This window comes from Meriones unguiculatus, chromosome 1 (genome assembly GCF_030254825.1).
Source record: "Meriones unguiculatus strain TT.TT164.6M chromosome 1, Bangor_MerUng_6.1, whole genome shotgun sequence".
Lineage (NCBI taxonomy): Eukaryota > Metazoa > Chordata > Mammalia > Rodentia > Muridae > Meriones > Meriones unguiculatus.
Window position 1 is genome coordinate 58,056,530 of NC_083349.1, and position 23,582 is coordinate 58,080,111.

The window sequence follows — 23,582 nt, forward strand, 5'->3', positions numbered from 1 at the left end:
CCACAACAAGAAACAGGTTTTTCCAGTTCACAATCTTGGGGTTCTTGATGTGACGAAATATCCTACAACAGATGTATAGTTTGCACAGCTATCAGGTAAGGGGACCAGCCCTAGAACTCTGAGCTTGAGAACCCCCAGCCAGATTTTCATCTACCGCCTAAGCACAACACAGGCCCATCTGCTATCTGCCGTCTCCTACTGGGAGAGAGCTGGTCATGCCTTCTACGGTTGGCACTGCAGAATCTGTGTAAACATCCAAAAACCAACAGTGATTCTGAGTGTCATATTTCCCCTGTGACCCTATAGCTGACAATCGGAAAAAGCAGAGGGTCCCGCACCGGGAGAGGAGGCGGCATGACTTTTCTCTGTTCAAGCTTTCAGACTCAGAGATCAGAGTAAAGATCTCACCACAACTGCTGCTTGCCACACACCGCTTCATGGCCACAGGTAGGACCTGCCCCACCTACCCCCTACCTTAGCACTTCTAGTGGAATCTAGCATGGCACCAGGTAACATGTATCTTAATATCCTCCATCTCCAGTCCTGTGAGCCACTGTCACTGAAAGCCACTGTTTGAGGAAGAAGGTGGCCTCTTGTGAGGTCACATGGTAGTTCCAGGCTCCCTGCCCTGATGTAGGAAGTGAGTTCTCTCCTTTCTAAGGGGCTAAGGAAATCACTGTGGTATTTGCATTTCCTCTGCTCACTTCCTATCTGGAGCCTGAGGTTAACCACCTCCATCCTTCTGGGACTGGAGTACCCCAGAGCTTTGTCCCAGAGGGAACGGCATTAAAGTACCAAACAACAAGCCCTTGTGATTTGGTCCCCTCCAGGAGTCATAGAGGCCTGTGAACTACTAGTTCATAAAATAGAGAACTGGGGTGGGATCCTGGTACCTTTAGAAAGAAAAGCAGATAAAGGAATCAAGCTCCTTTTTGTGAAGAGGATAGCATTTGCCTTCAAGCTCTCTGACTTCACTCAGCCCTAATTAATATGCTGACCTACAATGATCAATCCAAGACCGAGTTCCATTTTTAGCTAACACAATACATAATTATTGAGGACATAATGTGTGCTGGCCAGCACTGTTCCAGGTGCTGGAAGGTGGGCAACTATAAAGCAAAGCCGCCTTACAGTAACACTTTCAACAAGTAATCTTGTTCTGAGTATACTTTCTTTTAGTCATGGATCCATTTCCCAAAGCAAAGCATCTCTACCTGCTTAGTATAGTACTGCAAGTATCAATATAGAGTACCTATTAACAGGTAAGCATGATAAATGATAACTTACTATTTATGTGATTACCTGTCTCTAATAACTTGGGATTTCATTTCATCCAGCAGGTGAATGTTACCCAAATAAGCCAGACTCAATTATCTGTGTGTCCTTCTGTAAAACTAAAGACCTTGTTGTATCCATGACTTAGTTGTCCAGCTCAGTCCAACTCTAAATAAAATCAGGGAGAAAAGTCATGACAAAACTTGACATTTCCCAAATGGCGACCTGTCTCTCCTGAGATGCCGAGGAAGCAACAGTCATCCCCAGCAGGCAAAGGGAAGGCCCCAGGATGCACACTGGGGATGAAAATTCCTCAATCCCAGGAGCTTGTAGAACCTGCAGCCTAGGTAGGGGGCTTGCTCTAGATGAAACCCCAGGTGCTGCACTTGCCTCCTGCAGCTTCCGCTGCTGGGATGGGGGAGTCGCAGAAGGGCTGTTGTCCACACACACACCCTCTACCTTCCCCCTCCCCCCCCCCCCGCTGCCTTCTAGAAGTGGAGCCCTTTAAGTCTCCGTACCTTTCGGAGAAGATCCTGCTCCGGCTTCTGAAACACCCCAACGTGATCCAGGAGCTGAAGTTTGATGAGAGGAACAAGAAAGCCCCTGAACACTACCTCTACCAGCGCAGCCGCCCTGTGGACTATTTTGTGCTGCTTTTACAGGTCAGTGTCAAGGGAACTTCCAAGGGCAAGAGGAGGGCACCAGCGGGGTGAAGGGAAATGTCTGAAGCTGCTCTTCTCTCAGTGCAAGGCACATAGAGAACAAGGCCAGTGGAGTAGGCATCCCCGCATTACCCACAGGAAAGCCATGGGAACGTGGAACAATGGTATTCTGGGAGCTGTAGTTTCTTTGATGGCCTTTAATCAAGCACGTTTGGGGGACAGCGAGAGTGTGTATGTTCAGTAACGACGTTCTGCTTCTGAACTGAAAGGACCCCGAGGAATTGTGATATCTCTGGGTGTCTGCTTGAGTATCCCCCACTGTCTCCTGGGATGTAGCTGATTCTTGTTAAACCCTTTCTTCTCTTGGGCTGATGCTCAGCATCCCTGGCTTCCACACTGGTCCTTGCTCTGCCTCCTAGAGCACGTGGAATACATTTATTCTCTGTACCACACTTCATGTTTTGTGGTTTCTGGAGACATTTCCCTCTGCAGAGGACCAGGGAGGAAGGCAATGGCTGAATGAAAGACAGCCATTACCTTACCTTACCTTACCTTACCTTACCTTACCTTCCTACATAACGACAGTTTCCTTCCCTGGGTACCTGAATAGGTCTGTCTTAAGTACATGTCACAGCTGGGCATGATGGCACATGCCTGTAATCCCAGCACTCAAGAAGCAACGGCAGGAGGAGAGTGGTGAGGAGGACAGTCTGATCTCCATACTGGGTTGGGGGCAGGCAGAGCTACTTAGCAATTAATTAATTAGAAGCACCAGGCCTGGTTCCACTGGAGCACAGCTGTGCCGTGTCCTGGCCCCCACTATGAGCTCTGTCACTGGCTCCATCCCAGTCTCTTCCCAGCAGAGTTTTATAGACCCTGAAAACAGTGATGGCTTTAATATCCCAGGCAAGATCACACTGAGTTAGAACTAGGCTTTGTTTGTGACAGTCCACTTCAGCCTGTCCTTCCGGACACTGCGATTTGTCTCCTATATATCATTCCAAGTAACCTCAATAAAGTGATTGTTTTACCCCCCAAAATGGGGTCATCTTCTTCACTGTTAGAGACCGATCCTGTTACATTGTTTATATAATGCAAGGACACATGCAAGCCTTCAACTTATGCTTAACCAAAGGTTGTCAAATAAAAAGCTGAAGGGAATAAAATGTGGTAGATAGAAGGTAGACTCAGGAATTTGAAAGGGTTTGCCTTTAAAATGCCATTGCTTCTATTTGCTGACAAATCCTAACTAAGCCAGTTAACCTCTGTGAGCCTGAATCAGTGCGTCTGTCACCTGGACATAAAAGTGTTATATATGCCAGGCGGTGCTGTTTATTTTAAACATTTTATTATAGAAAATCAGCCAAAAATAGAAAGAAGAAGAATGTAATTATTACCTAGCTTCAACAGCTGTTGACATTTTGGTCAAGAATTCACAATCCATCCATTTGCAAATGTTTAGTGTGAAAAGGTCAAAGGTGCCAGCCATGGGGGCACACACCTTTAATCCCGGCACTCGGCACTCGGGAGGCAGAGGAAGGCAGATCTCAGAGTTTGAGGCCAGGCTGATCTACAGAGTGAGTTTCACGACAGCCAGGCCTCCACAGAGAAACCCTGCAAGGCTGACAGTGAGACTCCACAAGGTGCACACGCACACACACACACACACACACACGTGCTAGTTATCGCTATCATTGACCCTGAATATTAGCTATCACTGTCAACAAGATTAGATTCTGTCTCAGCCAGACTCAGAAATGGTCTCATCTGAGAGACTAAGTGAGGAAAGCCATACGCAGGGTCTGGCTGAGCCGGCGCTTCAGATGTGTGTTCTGAAAAAGCCGTTACTATGTGTCAGGGAATCCTGGCTAGTTGTCATGCCCAAGTGCTACCTTAGGACTGATGATGAAGCAGTGAATTAACTGCAAAGGGCTTCTAAAGTGGGAGGTTCTGTTTCGGTAATGTAAATCTGGGTGGAATTAACACTGCCCCGAGATTGTGGGAGTCCACTGGTCATGCACGCAAAAGTCAGGGTCTGAGCAGACGTAAGACCTGGAAGGGCCGTCACATCCCAGCACCTCCTCACACTCCTTTTCTCTGCAGGGTAAAGTGGAAGTGGAGGTTGGTAAGGAAGGCCTTCGCTTTGAGAATGGAGCCTTCACCTACTATGGTGTTCCAGCCATCATGACCACTGCCTGCTCAGGTATTCCAGTTCCCAGGGCATGGTGGTGCACGCCTGTGATCCCAGCAGTCGGGGAGGCAGAGGCAGGCAGATCTCTGTGAGTTCGAGGCCAGCCTGGTCTACAAAGGCAGTCCAGGACAGCCAAAGCTACACAGAGAAACCCTGTCTCTGAAGAAAAGGAAGGAAGAAAGAAAGGAAAAGAAAAGCCTAGGCTTAAGTCGTGACTCTGCTAAGCGCTTTAACTTCCTTGGCTCTAGCTTCCTTCTGTGCAAAATGCCCATAAAAATAACTTTTCATTCAGATTTTGTTTAGCTTTAAAAAAGAAGCAAAAGAAACTTGAGTTGGGAGGGGAAAAGGCAATCATGTAGCAAACACTGAGGATGGAGAATGTATCGTTCGGTATGAAAAGACACATTGTTTCACCTTTCACTGCTCTTCCCTACCCTCCTGTTTGATTGCCTGATTTCTGCAGAGTTAATTGGTGCTGGGGTGGAGTAGACATGGCGATTTCCGTAAAAAGTTATGTTTTCTGAATTACCTCTGAACCCTACTGCCTCCTTCTGTCCTTAGATAATGACGTGCGGAAGGTTGGAAGCCTGGCTGGATCCTCTGTCTTTCGTATGTATCTCTCAAACCCCTCCCTCATCTTCCCCGTCATGGTCCTGCCTCAGCCCACTTTGGGAACCTGAACCAAGCTATTTGAACATAGGCTGGGTTAGCACGAGTGCTGGCACCCTCTGTACAATGCTCTGCCAGGAATACTGCCTCCTGCCAGGTACCCACAGAGCATGGAGGCTTAACGTTTCCTGTGTCTGGAAAGCGCACTGTGGCTTCTCTGTTCGCACACACGAGGGAAGTAGAGGAGGGTAGGTGCGTGGATGAGCACTGTGAGTTGTCACCTGCTGGGGAATGCAGGCAGTTGATCCGTGTGCTCTAGTGGTGGTACAGTCTTTCCTTCTCAGCGGTGTGGTAACTCAGCCCTGGCCTTTGCCTGAAATGCAATGGCTTTTGTCTGTGACATTTGTCCTGGGGAGTGCGTGGGGCGGGTGGCTGTGACATTCAGTGTTGTAAATCAAGGCTGGTGCAAGCTGTGGCTGAGCTGCTCTTTCCTTGCTTACAACCTCTCTGTCGGTGATGAGGTGGCTGCCAGCTGGCTGTGCACGCTGCTTGGGGGTAGGGGCTGGCACAGGGCTGGCTGGCTTGATCTGCCCTTCTGCGCTGTACATTCTTGCTAAATTCTGTGCAGAATTGGTGTGTTTGTGTGTAGATGGCATGGTTTCTATTGGGACCTAAATGTGATCCAGAGAGAATTTTCTCTTGATTTCCTTTAGACTCATTGGTTTAAAGGAGTGCAGTGGCCACTTCAGTGTCAAATGGGGCATCTCTTTCCATCATCAAAGGGATTTTACATAGTGTTTTATATTGGAATTTATCACAGGGCTTTGAAGCTTCATATGCAAGGTAGATATCACTTCGGAATGAGAAAAAAAGGGCTGAGCGTATAGAGCAGTGGTCAAGCAGTTGTCTAGCACAGGCAAGGCGTGAGTTCAAATCCCAGCCCCACAAAATAGAAAATAAATATTATTAATTAAAATTGTGATAAGAGGTAAAGAAATGATTTGTTCCAAATGACCCGGCCAGTTGATGACTTAACGTAGATGGGACCATTCCCGTGTCATGACTAGTTCACACAGTATAATGAATACAGATTTTAGATCCACCGTGTTCCAGAATTCAATTGCTATATGGAAACGACAGAATAATTTACCATGTCATTTTACTTCAAGATATGACCTAGAAGTTCTGACTCTGTTCTAACTCTTAAAAAAAAAAAAAAAGTCAGGGAGGCAGAGGCAAGGGAATCTCTGTGATTCCCTGGGCCAGTCTCTGGGCCAGTCAGGTCTACAAAGTAAGTCCAGGACAGCCAAGGCTACACAGAGAAGCCCTATCTCGAAAACTTAAAAAAAATAAAAAACAAGCTTCATAAGTCTTGCCCTCCTCCTCCCCTCCCCAGTTCATTGGACTTTCCTTATAAAGAGGGCCAGCAAGGTGGCTCAGCAGGAAAGGACACTTGCTGCTGAGTCTGCTGACTCTGGTGAATTTGGTCCCTGGAGCCCTCATTGGAAAAGGAGATAAGAGGCCTTCATCTACATGCTGTGGCAAACCCACCCACACATACACATACACATACACACAAATAAATAAATATAAAAACAACCTCAAGTAAGAAGATACTATCTGACTTCCTATGACTCTATCAAAAATCCTTCAAATTTACCAGTGAAAAATGAGTAAACCTGCAACAGTGGTCTTTTCTTCTTCATACATTATTTTTTTTTTAGTTAACACACAAAGTAATGGGTCTTATGGCATTTCCATACACGAGACATTATGCTTTGTGTTTAAGTTAACTAACTAGAGGGAAGTATTAAATTCTCTTTCCTTTCCATGCTTCTGAGCCTTTATTCATAGTCAGGAAGGACAAGTAGCATTGACCATCACATCCCTCCTCCTGAGGGAGCCACCCACACCCAGAGTTGCTCCCTGAGCTGGTGCTGAGGTTGAGGTTCATGTGCACCCAGCTCCATGCTTTACTAGCCAAGAACACCAGCATGTACTGGAGGTAGAGCTTAAGCCTAAACCACAGGTCAGGGAACTCTCGTAGGGTCTTGACCCAGCAGGCTACAGCTGGGTCACTCAGTCACTCAGTTGTGGGAACACCTGTGATGTGTGTCCCAGCATTGAACTTGATAACTCTCCTAGGCGTTCCTGAGTGTGGCACAGAGAGCGAAATCCACATTCCATCCTATCCCACTCCCCTTTGGAGACAGCGTCTCACTATGAAGCCTGGCTGGCATAGACCACGCTATGTAGACCCAAACCCACAAAGATCTGCCTGCCTCTGTCTCCTGGGATTAAAGATGTGCCACTGTGCCCGGCTCTCACTCTATTTTTTACCTTGATTCTGATTATCAAGGCCTCCAGGAGCCCATGATTTTAGAGGGTCCTCACACGAGTTCAGGTGTAACAGGAGCACACAGAGGTATGCAGCAGAGGGAATGAACCTTCCTTCTGCTTAGCACGATGACATTTAATTTAGGAAGAATGATGATACTCCTGGAAACTGGGGTCTCTTGCTCCAGTGTGTCTCTGAGCAGAGGCCAGTTCAAACACTCATTAACATCCTATGGCAGAACTGATGGTTACCACCTAGGTATAAAAGCCCCTCCTGTTCCCCTGCATGGATAGTAATTTTATATCAAATCTGTGGTGCAGAAGATAAGGACATAGAAGCTGCCTGCTTCGTGTGCCTTCATCCTACAGACTGGTTTCATCTGGATCTTAGGAAGGGACTCAGAGAATGATCAGCTAAGACAGACAGAGTCCTATGTAGAGACCAGTGCATCAGGATTAACATAAAGTAAGGACTGGAGTCCTGCGCAGTCTGCTCCACCAAGGCATGAATGATGGCCGGTACCATTTCTGACTCTAGGAAAAGAGAAAAAGGGAGGGAGGGAAAAGAGAAGAAAAGAAAGAGGTACTTTGGAACTCTTGTGATTTCTAGAAAGTAACTGTGATTTGATTCATAAAGTTGACTCACAGTTGAGCTACTAGAATCCTGCCCTGCCTTTGCCAGAGGCCTCGGGCCACAAACAGCAGTGCCTGGGAACCCAGGCAGGCTTCAGCTTCCTAGCAGATGCCCTCCGAAGAACATGCACTTCCTGGCCTCTGAGGGCCTACCCAGGCTCTCTCCTGTAGTTGAGCAGGCTACGTGACATGACAGAGTAGAGGGCAGGGGAAAGTGCTGGGCTCCAACAGGTTTGCAAGCTTAAGGTGGGCACCTCAGAGACAACACTGCTTCTCTGCTCCCGCCCTCCGAGGGCACTGGCTGTGCTAGTCACTGGCACCTGTGATTCCCGCTGAGATTACTGCATATCCTTTCAGGAGACCTTCGGTGAAGTTCATTTTATTTTGTCTCTCGAGAGTGACTCCATAAACATGCCATTCCTGCGCTTTCCAAAGCAAGGTTTCATTTTTGCCAAGAAATGTGATATTGTGAAGGACCAGGAACAGACTGTCTCACCCATTTTGCTCTTTGTCTCTTTTCTTTTCTGTTTATCTTCCCTTTTGCTACTCACATATCCTTGGCCCCCGACTCCTTAGTGCCTGTCTCTGTGTCTCGTACCTTCGCCTTCAGCAGAGGGGACTCTCTGGCAGGCTCCCCAGGTAAACATGCATGAGTATCTCAGGTCTCTGTAGATCCAGTGGGGTTAGCGGGAGGCTTCTGGTCTCCTTCACTGTCCAGCATGAGAACTGGTCTCTACCCGCAGGCCGCCAGCGATGACTAAAGCATAGTGTATCTCTCAAATAATGCCCATTTGCATAGCGTCGGTTAGGAATTTTCCTGTCAGGATAGAGCTGTGTCTATGCATGGTATAGCGGTTGAGGTGAGAAAGAGTGTGAGTACTTCCATATAACTTGACTCTGCAGAGTGAAGGGATAAGAAGTACAGCAGGAGAAAAGGAGAAGGAATGATGGACATTGTTCGTCCTACCTCCTACCACTTCTTTTCTTCCACCTTTGCTTCTGTGTAATTAGACACTAAGCCATCCCCCTCCTCTTAGTAATACACTAAGTGACAGTTGCATTTCCTCTGGTTCTGGCCACACAAAAGGCTACTACTATACATGAAGATGCCCAAACAGCTTTTCATTAGGTTTAACTCCTCGTGTTAATGAAATAAAATTCGATTTTTTTTTAAATCAAGTAAAGCCTAACAAAGTACTCAATAACCCAACGACTGAGCTGAGTACAGTAAATCTGAATAATTAAATAGCTGTTTGTGTTGTTTCTATCTTTAGAAGTTGCTCTCTTGGTACCATGGAGCGAGGCCCAAAGCAGGAATTTATTAGATAAATTTTCCTGCCGTTATAAAAGCCCAGTTCCCTGTGGTTTCTTTATCTATGTTTCCCTACCCAAACCCACCACATCCTAAGTGATCCAAAACCCCGTTGGGTCTGCTTAGTTGACCTTCTGCATTGGAGAGACCATGTCCTGAGACCTCAAGCCCCATATTCATAGCTTCAAACATAGTTATTCTAACTTCTCTCCAACATCACATTTTCCCATCAAAAACCATCTGGTTCCCATGTTTATCTGTTCAAGACAAGTTAACCACCTTCTCAGATTTCACCAATGTTTTCTCTCTCTCCGTGGATGGTAATTTTCCACTAAGAAGTAACGCTTTTCCTGCTCTGTGAGAGCCCATGCCTTCCCAATGGCTACGGGCTAGAACAGCTGATGTGAGATGCCAGTCTCATGCCCACACCAGCTAAGTGGTCTAGCCCCACATGCCAGCAGAATCAGAAATGGCCACAGTGTGGGCCCTCAAATCTTGGAGTATGCTAAGAGTGCACTGTGGATGAGCTGCAGAAAGGGAAGGGGTGCATATTTTTACAGGATTTTTAAACCAGAAGAATCCAAGCAGCCATATATTTTTCTTTTTAATTAACCCTCAACTAGCCAGACAATTTCCCAGTTGCAATTTCCCAGTGTAAAGGATCGTGGTAGTTCACAATATTTGTTATGAAAAACTTTGGTAACCCAATGCAGGAGAATAAACAGACTCTCTCATGATTTGTAGCTCTCCTCCCACCAGAGGCAGAGGCTTCTCCTACTCTGGCTGATGTGTGCCCCAGAGAGTTCTTTCAGCCTTCTCCCCATTCTCCATGACTGTGGATATTCAACCCAACAGGAAACCGGTAACAAACAGGTTGAGAACAAGGCTGTCCGTTTCCAGGTCTTGGTCCAGCCCTGCAGGATGGACCAGTTATAGGTGCAGCGAGAGAAAGCAAGAAGTAGCCAGCCTTCTCCTTCTGTCCTTCCCTCCGTTCTTGCTGCTGGTCTCTTATACACACATTAAGCCTAGTCTGTCTTGCATGGGGAAAAAGATAAGCCCTAGAAATACCGAGTTTAAAAAGAAATCAGGGTCCTGGAAAGAGAGGTCAAAAGTTAAGAGCACTTGTTGCCCTTACAGAGGACCCAGTTTGAGTTCCCAGTACCCACGTGGCAGCTCACAGTTCTCTGTAACTCTAGACACTGGGGACCCAGTGCCCTCTTCTGGCCTCGGCAGGTCCTAGGCCTTCTCCGTGGTAGACACTGGGGACCCAGTGCCCTCTTCTGGCCTCGGCAGGTCCTAGGCCTTCTACGTGGTAGACACTGGGGACCCAGTGCCCTCTTCTGGCCTCGGCAGGTCCTAGGCCTTCTCCGTGGTAGACACTGGGGACCCAGTGCCCTCTTCTGGCCTCGGCAGGTCCTAGGCCTTCTCCGTGGTAGACACTGGGGACCCAGTGCCCTCTTCTGGCCTCGGCAGGTCCTAGGCCTTCTACGTGGTAGACACTGGGGACCCAGTGCCCTCTTCTGGCCTCGGCAGGTCCTAGGCCTTCTACGTGGTGCACATATACACACAGGCAAAACGCTTAGACACATTAAAGTCCATTTTAAAAGTTAAGAAGAAAATCTTTTAAAAGGCATCATCATCTTATCTTACTCCCCACAGCCACTTTGGGAAATGGGCAAAAATTCTTATAGGGAGACAGACTCACAGAGGTTAAGTTATTTGGTCAGTTTTGTATGTAGGTAGTTTTAAGTAGGTAGAGGGATGAGGACTCCGGGTCCCTCGATCCTGCCTTCTCTTACTACATCTCTACATGCAGGCATTTTGCACCCCCTAGAGGGCTTCCTTGAGCTTGCATTAGCCGTGCTAATGAGTATGGTGCACACTGGACTGGGTCCAAGAGTCCTTGTACCAAATATTTCAAAAATACTGAGCATGTGATTGCAAATCATTTTCCACAGGCCATTTCTGTGACTCTGAAGTAAGGAGAGCTTAGTGGTCCGTGGACCATCTCCAGAGAGCCGTGCAATTAGCTAACTTTACAGGTGCTTTTGTTTAAAAATGAAACTTCTCATTGGCCCCTCTGCAGTTATCACTCCCTCTCACCAAATTCATTCCTTCATTCTTCTCCTGACGGAGATAATATTGACTTTCCCATGGCAATCCTCCCAAATCCACAGAAACACAGAGAAGGAGACACCACAACCAAGGCTTCAATTGCCTATTCATAACGTGCTTTGAGATCAAAGATGATGGCATTTTCTCCCAGAATACACAAAGAGTCCCTAAAAATAATCTTTCAGCTTTGCACAATGTGGCAAGTGGAAATATTCCTTGGGGTTGGCTCTTGTGTAGTAAACATTTGGGAACCATTAAGACTCCTTGAAACGTGAGCAAGTTCATGTGGGATCGTAACTGGGGCTGACTTGCAGAGTTCATGTGGGGCTTGACGGAGGCCTGGCTCTTGGCATTTGGTTGTCTGATGTTAAAAACTACCACGAATGATGAATTTTAATAGTCTTAGTTTGTACTCTTACAAGCCTATGCAGTTAAACCCCGCCCCCATCTAGTTTGGGGAACACAGATGGCCTGTGGCAGGAACCATGACCAAAGGAAGCCATCGCCCCTCATCCCTCTCTGATGATCCCAAAGACGTAGACAGGCGGGCACGGAGCCCTGCTGTTCCCCAAATCTTCATGCTCCAAAGGGGAGTCAAGCATGACACTTGTGAGTTTTGAGTTTTGTTCCCTGAGTAGGGTTGTGAAGGCTCCCTAGATAAAGGTTCAAGTGATGCAAGAGCCGCAGAGCAGCGTGACAGTCTTCAAGACTCCTGTAGGTTAGTACAGATGGAAGGAGGTTCTATCCATCAGTTAGTATGTAAAGGCTTCTCCCATGCCTTTGTCCACCTCCCACCCCCACCCCAAATTTCTCCACCCAACCTCAGTCACTCTAAGCTGGTCACACACTGGCTGCAACACGGAGGACAGTCCTCCAGAGCAGTGAGCACTGCTAAGTAGAAAACGGTGCCCCCTTCCACCCAGTCACCCCAGAGCCAGCCACAAAGTACGGCATAAGACCAAAAGCAGGCCAGAGGCCTGCTGGCCACTCGGCCCAGCTCTTGTTGGTATCCCCATGGCCAGCAGCGTTGTGTTACCACTGTTTGATCTGCCGCCCTCAGACCTCCTCACGCCGCACTCACGGTTTCCCACATTGCTTCATCCCCCCACGCTGTGCCTCTGTGCTCTTAGGAAATGCCAAGGGGAATCAGACAACTTGAGCTAGTTTGCCATGCTGCTGGGACACCCGTCTGTTACTGATTTCTCCTCTTCTTTTATTAAAAGCATTTCCATTTCCATTTCCCTTGCTCTGAAGCCTGCAGTGGATGTGCACAATTACCAAAATGCCGAGTCATCAGCATCCCACCTATTGAGGAATGTCAGGCTCTGGGACGCGAAAACATCCATCTTGCACGACGTTCACATGAGCTGGGGGTTTCTTTGACACGAAATGAGGGTTCTCTTCTCTCCCCTCTTAAAAATTCCTTTTACAAGACAGTTTTATCTTTTGGTGTTGAAAATCTTGGGGATTTTATAAATAAACATCCAATGGTGTGTTTACTTAAAAAAATTGTTTTTAAAAAATGTTTCTCCTTACAGCACAACAGCAATCTATTTAACTGTGTTTGACATGCGAGTCCCTGAGTAAAAGCAGGGCTCCCTCCTTATCCTAGATGCGCATGTATGATGGGAGCTTTGGGGGGAGTTAGGATGTAGCGGTTGCCTCTGTTCCCTGCAGGGAATGGATGTGGTGCGGGCAGATGCTTCTGCAGATGGGAAAAGTCCAATAGATAAGATAGGTTCCGTTTCCCTGTCATCTTTTCCAAATATCTTATAGAAATGTAACCTAAGATAAGGCTGTGGGAGGCAGATGCTGTGGGCTGTGAATCCCCCAGGCTGGTCAGGAAAAGTGAAAGGTGCAACTGGGCTATCCCAGGATAACTGAAGCCACAGGCGGAGCTCACGTCTTCTCCCGAGGTATACCCAAACTGAATGGAAGCCAAGACTCACCAATTCGAGGTTCAGTTTTCCAGACCCTGATTGCATGCCAAAGCAGCTGCCCTCCTGCAAAACTACCTGCTACTCCCACAACCACCTGAGGACTGAGTTCTGGCCGCCACCCTGAATAGCAGCATATAGATTTGGCCAGAACTCATCAGTTTGTTTTCAAGGGACCAAGACCTCAGCCTTCTCACAGCCAATGGTACATCACTGTAGGCTCTGTCACCGACTGTCAGGTCTTAGGCACAATGGAGGGTCTGGTTCTCCGACACCTGTGAATGAGCGACTTCCGCAGGCCTGACTCAGGGCCCCCTGTCTCACAGCTGTTACTAAGAGTCCCGGTGCTCTCTGGCCTCTCTCCTAAGTCGCTTGGCCAAAGCCTGAGACTTGGGTTTAACTCTATACCACAGCAGGGTACTTCTGGCATCCTGCTCCTGGCCTCTGGCGTCTTAGAGAAATGACGGTCTCCTTTCATCCAGGTGACTACGGTTGACAGAGGAAAGGCAAGGTCTCTACCCTCACTGAATTATGGTTGAGCAGGTCTAACCAAGGTTCAATTCATTTCTATGAGAAGTGCTTTTTGAGAGAGGCAGTAACAGTGAACATGGAGGAGCTTCTTAGGGTGCCCAGATGAGGCCTTCAGAGAAGTGAGCAACTCTAGAGACAGCTAGGGATAAAGAAGGAAGCAGCCTTGGCAGGCATGCTGGGAACCAAGGGGCAGGCACTTATGTGACTGAGAATACCAAGGAAGCCAGAGGCCAAGAGAAGAGAGGCGACCCAGGAGGAAATCAGTCAGGAAAGTGGGGATCAGCAAGGAGTCTGGTAGAGTCAGAAACGAATTTATGGAAACAGATCCCAGTGGTCTCCTTTAGCCATATTTCACTTTTTTGTGATTTCAGTTGCCCATGAGAATCAAGATCCATAGAGATTAAATTAAAAATTTAGGAAATAGGAATTTGTAATATGTAAACAACTTTTATAACGGTACATATTATAATTCTATTTCATTAGTTAACACATAAGAATAAATAATCTTATTCTATCTAATTCTTAAATTAAGTTTTATCATATGTAGGGGAAAACACAGGGTATAAATTGGGTTTGTACTATTGGAGTGTTAGGTATCTACTGGGAGTCAGTGCACCCCAAAGATGGGAGGCTACTGCTTGAGATTAGAAGTAAGGAGACCAGAGTGTGACCCAAGCAAAGGTAATGGTAACTGTCCTTGATTAGAGAGAAAGGGAAACAGAGAGCCCTTTGGGTTAGAAGCCAACAGCAGGTCTTGAGTCCTAAGGGAGTAGGGGGGAGTCAAGGCCCATCCCAGGTTTCTGGGGTTAAATAGCTTCGAACAAGTAAATGGCATTTGCAGAGATGACTAAGATAAAAGTGCGATCCTCGGTTCTGTAATCATTTGTAAGCAGTGATTCTGTGGTTCTAGAGAGAACATGATTTGACCTGTGTTTACTTTAATATTTCTGCTGCGTGGTTTAGCAATCTGTAACGGCTTGGAAAACAGACAAGTCATGAGACTGTATGACTCACTCTAGCGGGCACTAATCAGACATCTTGATTGACATGAGCATCCTCCCAAAGGGCAGAATTTAAGTTCTACCCTGACAGAACTTTGAAGGTTTTGAGTCTTTACTTGAGCTCTCTGAAGTAGATCTGAGTTCTGAGAAGGCAGCAGCCTCCTTGGCCTCTTGGGGAGACGTGCAGGGTGGTATCTGTTGGGAAACGGGGATAACAAGGGTTTCACAGTCTCTCATTAGGCTTCTCCCGTGGTAGAGACAGAGCTTAGGATCACTTTCCGTTTCCTCATCCCTACTGGTCCTAGGGAAGATAGATCACTGTCCACCAAAGCTTAGGCTTTGCTGAATTTAAAGGCGCTATGGAGATGTTTACATCTCTGGTAGAAAGTGTGGGGGTTGTGCCAGGCTCCATTTATGCCAGAATGAGCTTTCCTATGACCCGCATTTTCAAGGACCACGGTGGCTCTCCTCAGTGCTGCCTCTTGTAATAGTCAAGGGGGCTATGCCCACCCCGCAGCCACATTCTTCCTGCTACTCATCTCAGACAGGCAGAGTCCTACCGTTCCACACCCAAACATCTCTGAAAGACACTGAGGCCAGCAGCCCTAAGGCCCACCCCACCCAACCCCGTCTGTGCCACAACCTTGAGGAGTTGAGCCTGGACTTGAGCTGTGAAAGGCAAGGGTAAGACTTCAGCAGCCTATCAGCTATACAACAACTGTTTACCCTGATGGCTCATGGTCCCCATTTACACTCCTGACACAGAGCCTGCCACTGCTGAGGCCCAGTTAGCCCCACTAAACCCTGGCCATGGTGAAGTGACAGGTGATTTTGCAGACAAACCTAAGGCCTTGGTTTTAGGAAGACAAACCTTCCTAAAAGGGTCAGGGCATTATGTACAGCGCCTTCTCCCAGCAGAGGGGTCTCTACTGGGTACCACGTACGCTGCACTATCCTCGTGTGTTTGGGGGTCCTCCTGCACCAACGACAAGAGCCAAGATAGCCTCCTACCTCTGCCCGACATCTAGGGAAACCAAGCACCCTGGCTTCCTCCTGGGTCAGGAGGAACATGCGCCACAGAGCAACATCAACAAGCCACTCCCTTCTTGGACTCTAGTGGGTGTGGGTCCCTGTCCTTGCAATGCTACCACTGCCTGGTAGTTCCATGGGACCTTGGTAAATAGCACCTTTCTCTCTCTTCCTCCTTCCTCTCATCCTTCCTCTCCCCCCCCCCCCCCCGCCATTCCTTGTCTCTTCTCTCGGCCCCTCCCTCTCCCTCACCATCTGCAGTAAACCGGTCCCCTTCTCGCTGCAGCGGCTTGAATCGCTCTGAGTCTCCAAACCGAGAGCGCAGTGACTTTGGCGGGAGCAACACCCAGCTGTACAGCAGCAGCAACAACCTCTACACACCCGACTACTCCGTTCACATCCTCAGCGACGTGCAGTTCGTGAAGGTTAGTCCTCCGGGAGGGCGGCCGGCGGGCGGAGTGAGGCGGACCTTTATCCTCGGCACAACACACAAGGGTCCAGTGAGACATCCAGGGAGTACACCTGGTAACTGTCCCAGCCACTGAAACCACACGGTGGGAGAAGGTCATTTCCCTCTGCCCAGAACACGGATAACTTCCGGGGTGTGTTGGCCGGCCTTATGTGCCAGGACCCTATAGACACTTTTAGTGATGGTCATCCGATAAAAGCAGCCATGAAAAGAAGAAACCATCGAATGTTGCCAGCAGAAGGAGCAGAACTTGCCAGATGGGCCAGATGACTGCAGGGTGGAGGGCACTTTTCAAGGAGCTTCGCTGAATCCTTTATCTGAATCACATGCTAACCTCAACACCCCCCTCTGAGGCTGTTAGTGCTGGATCATCTGGCTAAAAAAAAAAAAAGAGAGCTTCAAAGTTGACACTTCTGTCTGCTTCTGAAGCCAGAGCCTTGGAATCACTGAACTTCAGGAGAGTTGTAGAAAGTTAGCCCAGGGAGAAGCAACCGCGGACTAGCTGAGCACAGGTGACAGGCCTGAGGCAGAGCCTAACCCGAGAAAACCACAGCCGGTGGTGACTAACTCCTTGTGGCTTTCTACTCAGCGCTAACGCAGACCTTCCTCGAAGGTGGAGGTAGGGGGTGGGGTGGGGACTAGCCTGCTAGCTCTGCTGGTTCGTAGCGTTGGGCTCCTAATTTCAGGATAGCTTGTTGGCTGTCTCTCCCATGTCTGCCTTGTGCTCGGCATTGAGGAGACAGCTGCTTTTCTAGAGCTAACCTAGAGACAGCAGACGTGAGGGAGACAGGCAAGCACACCAGAACCCGGCTAAGTTCACGTCCTGATGACAAAGCCCTGGCATAAACAGATTAGGCAGAGCTGGCTACTTTTGAAGTGGGGGAGGCTAAGAGAGAACACTTGCTGAGAACTGATGAGGGAGGGAGAGAGGGAGAATGTCAGAAGTGAAACCGCAGTGGTGGGGGTGTCTGAGCACTGGCCTGTGAAGAGCAGAGGCGGGTGATGGGGTAAGATGGGAATGGAACATCAGAAGCAGAACCCCTTGGTCCTCTGGGGCAGCATATGGAATTCGGGTTCTATTTTTAGTGCACTGCCCCAGCAATGGGGGAAAAAATGTAGGACTAAAAGTAGGACTAAAAGTTTTCTGAAGCCACAGGTTTAAAGACAGTTTGACTAGTGCTTTAATGAGCTACCACTCTCAATTTTAAAACGTTTAGGTGAGGGAGGGAGAGTCCTATTTTTGTTTTTCCTTGGTCCTGTTCACATAAGACAATTCAGGCCACTGTCACACTGCTATGGCCTGGGAGCTCCAAGGTCAATGGGCGTAGACCCAGTGTGTGTTGAGAGCCTACTTCCTCATGGCCCTGGGGCCCTTGGACATTAGATAACAGAGAAAGGAAGCAAACCCCCCATAGGAGAGAAGCCATAGCATCCTGGTCCCCTCCCAAAGCCCCCTCCTGAATGCCTTGTCTTCAGGATTAGGTGTAGCATGTAGTGTGTAGATTTCAGGGGTCATATGGCATCATTTACACCTGAAGTTCAAGCCATCAGTGAACAGAGCTGGGCAGTGGTGGTGCACACCTTTGATCCCAGCAGAGGCAGAGGCAGGTAGCTCTCTGTGAGTTCGAGGCCAGCCTGCTCTACAGAGTGAGTTCCAGGATAGTCAAGGCTACACAGAAAAACCCTGTCTTGAAAAAAAAAAAAAATCAGTGAACAGTTTGCCACATTGGAATGAAAAGTAAATGAGATTTTTTTTTACCAATGGAATTTTAGTAAGCTCCCATGGGGAGCCTAAGGTTTGGAGGAGTATCCCTTGTCTTGAATAGACTGATTAGGATAACCAGACATGGATTTGTCAGCGCCTCAGGGGATGTACTGAGATGAGTACCTCAGATAGAGGACATTTGTAAAAGTTTTCCTAAAATGAGCCCCTTCCCTAGAGCTAAGAAAAGGCAACTTTTAAAAACAACAAGGAAAAAACTCTTTCCTAACCTGAGTCAGTGGTGGTTGGAACCTGAATCCAAGGACAGTTCTCAGGAGTACTGAGAATTATATGTTCTTTTTGTCACACCAGAGGATCCTGTTTTGGTCCAAGCTGCTGGGAATCACCAAACATAGTCCCTTTTTTTCCACCTAAACATTTTAAAATTGAGAAGGATGGCCAGTCAAAGCATTAATGAAACTCTCTTTAAACCTGTGGCTTCAGAAAACCTATAGTCCTACCGAGGATTTCTCAAATTCAAGACAAATGTGTTAGGGTTTGGTTTCCTCCTTTGCTGTGTAATGTAAGATCTTTCTTAAACCAAAAGCTAAAAATCAACTCCCTCCCATTCAAGAGATGCTTTGGGGGCCTTGCTGAAGCAACCTTCCTCCCCCGGCTGTGACCTCCTCTTTGGCCAGGGGAGTCTCTGTGCTTTTTCTATTTTATTCTGAGTGCTAAGGACTGACATCCCAGGCAAGAACCCCTAACACTTCTCTCAATAGTCCCTGGGGACCCAACGAGAACACTGCATGGAAAAGTGCTTTCACAGACTGCTGGCTGCAGAACAGGTCCTCAGTGACCTTCCTTGTCCTACAAACTAAAGTTCCCAAATTATTAGGTTCAAGAGTAATATGATTTCAAGGCAAGTTTAAAGTGAGCTAGAAAGGCACATCTTAAGGTTTTCTGGGTAAGGTTTTAAACAAAGCCATGATTTATAGATGTTAATACATTGTTATGAAGCACCCAAGGTATCCTTCTGATTTTATCTGTCTGTCTGTCTGTCCTGTAGGAATCAGTTAAGCCTAGACTGTTCTGGCAGACACCTTACAGAGTGGGTTATATAACTTTGATCAAGATCCCCATCACCATCTAGTGGTGAAATCCCTAAAATGCAGGGTCCTGTTTTGAAAGCTAATAAACCAACCCCAAGTCACAATTTCATAAAATGGCAAGAGACCTCCACTAGCCAATAGGTTAACTTCTGGGTGTCTTGGCCGCTAAGTCAAGAGACCCAAAAGGGAAATCTTACACTTTGTTAGTTTCAATTTAGGAGATGCTTAGATTAGGAACAGGCCAAAGTATGAAAGACAGTCTAAACTCAGGCTGTTGCTAAGACACATTGCATTGCAGCAGAGAAGACAGGGGGTGAAAAAGAATAATAATTAAAAAAAAATGTTGTCTTTCAAAAATTAGTTTGTTCACCTCCATCAGCCAATCAATGGGTATTTCTTGAGCATTAACTATGTTCTTTGGGTACTGTGGAGTACGTTAAATATATTCGAATGTTACAAACATGGGGGCTGGAGAGATGGCTCAGTGGTTAAGAGCACTGGCTGCTCCTCCAGAGGACCTGGTTTTGATTCCCAGAACCCACATGACAGCTCACAACCAACTGTAACTCCACTTCTGGGGGATCCGATGTCCTCTTCTGACCTCCACAGGCACCAGACATGCACACACTGCACAAACATACATGCAGGCGAAACACGCAAACGCATTATAAAAAAAAAAAAAGGTTTCAAACAAAAACAAAATTTCAAGATATAAATATGTAAAGTGTTTTATATAAAACTACCTTGCATGTAGTTAAGAGGAGAAAAATAAACTTAAATAGCAATGACCAATACACCACTAAACTATGTGGCATTTTTCAAGCACTGTACTATCTGGGGAATAGCTGGACCTTTAAAAATCGGGAAGGAACCAGAGGGAGATTAAGGCAGTGTCACAAGGGTACTCCCATGAATAGGTATGGAAGTTAGCAGATCTCACGCAGTGAAGGGCCTTCGAAGAGTCTGGCAGCCGCAGTTCTGGGCTAGTAGCCATGAGAACTCTTGACTATCAAGGCCATGTTGATAAAATTATTTCACCTGTTTCTCTTTTTGGTTTGTTTTCTGGAGACACAATGTGACACAGGGTGTCACAATGTGGCTCCAGTTGGCCTGTTTCCGTTTTCTTTAACTGCTAGACAATATTTCTATTTAACAGTGACATACCAAACCGAACCCTGTCAGGGCTGGAAGTATAACTCGGCAGTACCCCAGCTGTCTCGCATGACCAGGCCCTGGATTCATTCCCTAGCACTGAAAACAAAACTTGTCCAAAGGGATACTTGAACCTGAGTCCATTTTTTTTAGAACAGAGTTTATATCTACAGTTTATCTTTAATTTTTTGTTATTTGTTTTCTTTTACGTATATGAGTATTTGCTTACATATATGTCTGTCATGTGTATGCCTGGGAATCGAATGCAGGTCCTGTGCAAGAGCAAGCACTCCTAACGGGGAGGTCATCTCTCTAGCCCTTTGTCAACAGTTTTTTGTTTTTGTTTTTTAAGGTGATGCATTAGCACAGTAGTACTTTAAACGTTTAGAATATATTTTTTTCTTAAAGCAGTGTAAAAGCAAGGCTGTGAGAACGTGGTAACCAATCAATGGCACCTTCCCCTTTCTCCAGCTACCCCTGACATGCAGACCCTCCCCCAGACCCTACCCTTTATCCAAGGCCAACCATTACCCCCCCAACACACACACCGCTGTGTTCCTCCTAATGTCCAGTCCTAGCTGTAGCTGTCTCGATCTTCTTTTTAGCAGGCATCTTAGTTAGGGTTTCTATTGCTGTGATGAAACACTAGGAACAGAGCAACTTGGAGAAGAAAGGGTTTACTGGGTTTATATTTCCACATCACTGTTCATCATCAAAGTCAGGACACCATCCTTATCCATCCACTGCCACTACCTGGCACCAGCCTCTTCCTGCTGCCCCCGCTGGCTATGCTTTCTTATGGCTTTACTCTTCCAAGTTTGTCTTCCCAGCACCACCAGTCATGCTGATGCCGGTGCCAGAGGGCCACTGTCCTTCATGGCGTGTCATAGACAGTTTAGAAGAAGTAAGATGGTGAGTTTGACCATCTTTGTCTGCCTGTTATGAAGCCAATCGACAGGCGTGTATGTGGGAGTGTAATGAGTTTCTCTAGGCATGTTTTACAAGCTCAGAGGGGCTAGTCGTCTGACTACCCGGCTCAAAGTAGCAAAACCAAGACTTGAGCCATGGGTGCTGGGCAGGCAGCAAACTACCTGCTATAGTCTCTGGGTAAAGGGTCCCTTTGCCCTATTTGATTAAAGTAGGATTAATGCTGTGAAGAACACAGCTGGGGGCTGGAGCAAGGGCTGAGCAGGGAAGTCTATTTGCTGCTCTTCCAGGCGGCCCTGATTCCCAGCACCCTTGTGGAACCCAGCTCACAACTATCTGTAACTGCAACTCTGGGAGATTCAGCACCCTCTTCTGACCTCGGCAGCTGCACACACCCACACAGATACAAACAAACACACATGGCACATACAGACTCACACAGAGACACCACATAAACTAACATCTAGGGGCCAATAAGATAAAAATAATTCTTTGAAGAACACAGCTACAGCAGGGTCAGCTGCTTTCTTGGGTTTATCAAGTATCCCATAGGAAAATTTTCTGTCCCTTTTGGAACCTGACCTCACTTCCCAGCAAGGGAAAGCAGGAGCCTGGGGCATGAGGTGTTCTCAACAAGAGCGCTGACTCTGGTGAAGCGATGGGCGGATGGCGAGTTGAGACCCACATTTCCACGCTATACAGCACAGAACAATAGTTCTAACCTGAAAACTCCCGAAGCTGGTTGCAAGCACAGTGCTGCTGTGTCCTTTAAAATGCTTCACAGGGCAGAAACTGACACTGAGCAGGACCTGTGCCTCAACTTAACTGGGTCTCGGGCAGTGGGTCTCAAAGAGCCACTGTATCTCTAGCTTTCCGTGGAACTGTCTAGAAATGCAAATTCTGCTTCAGTGCCTGACCTAGTAAATTAGAAACTCTCAGAACGGGGTCCAGAAGCCTGGATGTAACAAACCCTGTGGGTCTGAGACCGAGGGGTGAAAAACCACTTCATGATCCACATCTTCCGGTCTGGATATGGTTTGAGTGTGTCCTCCAAAGGTTAGCAAGGACCCCAATGTAACAGTATTATGAGGTGGACCTTCCCGAGGTGGGACCTGGAGGAAAGTGAGTAGGTTGTGGGGAGCACGGCCCTGGGAGGGGATTAATGTATTTTTCCTAGGACTGGGTTGGTTTCTGCTGTCAAACAAGGTTGGCCTGTGTGCTCAGCCCCTCACTACAGTCAGCTATCCCTTTATGCTTCTCTAGCATGTGCAGAGAGGCTCTCACCAAGCACCAGCTCCATGCTTATCCTTTCCAGCCACCAGGACCTTGAGCCAAATAAACCTCTTTTCTATATAAGGTACAAGGCTCAGATATGTTGCTATGGCAACACAGAACAGGTCCATGCAAGTTCTCCCAAGTACACTACAAAGCCCAAAACCAACAAAAACGAATAGTGGGGATTGTTGGCCAGCAAGTAAAAGGACACTTCATTGTCATTCTAATGCCAGGCTTAATGCAGCTTGGGCAGGACTCCTACTCCTGACCTCAGGCCTCAGACCAGGAATTCCAAAGCACCCGGTGGAGCTGCCTGTGAGCTCCGGAAAGCTGGCTACGTGCACATCGTGTCTACATGGCTCTCCTGATCCGTTGTCCACTTCCTTCCAGATCACACGTCAGCAATACCAGAACGCCCTCACGGCCTGCCACATGGACAGCTCGCCCCAATCCCCGGATATGGAAGCCTTCACAGATGGGGACTCCACCAAGGCCCCCACCACCCGGGGCACACCCCAGACTCCGAAGGATGATGCGGTCCTCACGCTCCTGAGCAACAGGACCAGCTTGCCGTGTGAGTCAGTCAGAGGGGTTGGGCTGCTGCGGGGTAAGAACAGCCCCACCCTCCTCCCCCGCTAATGCCCAGCAGCCATCTTGTGCCTCACAGAGCTCTGGGTCTCCTCCCAGGCACGGAGGTAATACACTCACTGTCCTCCATAGGCAGCCGCTCAGATGGTCTGAGAAGCCCCGGCGAGGTGGTGTACCTGAGGATGGAGGAGATGGCTTTCCCCCAGGAAGAAGTAACCAACTTTGAGGAGCACAAGACACAGCAACTCGCGATGTCCCCTCTGGCTGTTCCTACAACAGCAGGTCAGGGCTGGATCCAGGGCAGCAAGATCGAACTGGCTTGGGGAAGCCCTGGGACTCCAGCTCCTGTTTCCCCCCAACACTCTCTCTCTCTCTCTCTCTCTCTCTCTCTCTCTCTCTCTCTCTCTCTCTCTCTCGGAGGGAGGAATCAGCATTTACCAAGCACCTATCATGTACTGGGCCCATCTAATTCATCTTTCCAGGAAAACTTGGGCAATGGTAGGAGATATTTTCTGCCTGGATTCAGACCCTAGCCCCTTCAGTTCAGGAATTTTTTTTTTTTCAAGATAAGTTCTCTTGTAAGCTGGGCCCTGCTTACTTTGTAGCAGAGAATGACCTTGAACTTCTGAGCCCCCTGCCTACACCTTCCAAATGTTGGGATTACAAGCATGTATCACTTTTAGGGCTTTCAGGAGCTGTGCAGTTTTAAGCAAATTACTCAATCG

At 47.6% G+C, this 23,582-nt stretch overlaps 1 protein-coding gene across 2 annotated transcripts in view; it reads left to right on the plus strand.

The window, feature by feature from the left end:
• Cnnm1 (cyclin and CBS domain divalent metal cation transport mediator 1) overlaps positions 1-23,582 on the plus strand; it is a 54,406-nt gene that overhangs the window by 26,097 nt on the left and 4,727 nt on the right. The window contains exons 3-10 of one of the 2 annotated variants that reach the window (XM_021644649.2): positions 307-447; positions 1,768-1,937; positions 4,041-4,140; positions 4,690-4,737; positions 8,284-8,346; positions 15,894-16,057; positions 22,660-22,843; positions 22,990-23,139. In XM_021644649.2, coding sequence (XP_021500324.1) covers positions 307-447; positions 1,768-1,937; positions 4,041-4,140; positions 4,690-4,737; positions 8,284-8,346; positions 15,894-16,057; positions 22,660-22,843; positions 22,990-23,139 — 1,020 coding nt within the window. The remainder of the gene's footprint in view (positions 1-306; positions 448-1,767; positions 1,938-4,040; positions 4,141-4,689; positions 4,738-8,283; positions 8,347-15,893; positions 16,058-22,659; positions 22,844-22,989; positions 23,140-23,582) is intronic. The other variant, XM_021644651.2, reaches the window with a different exon arrangement.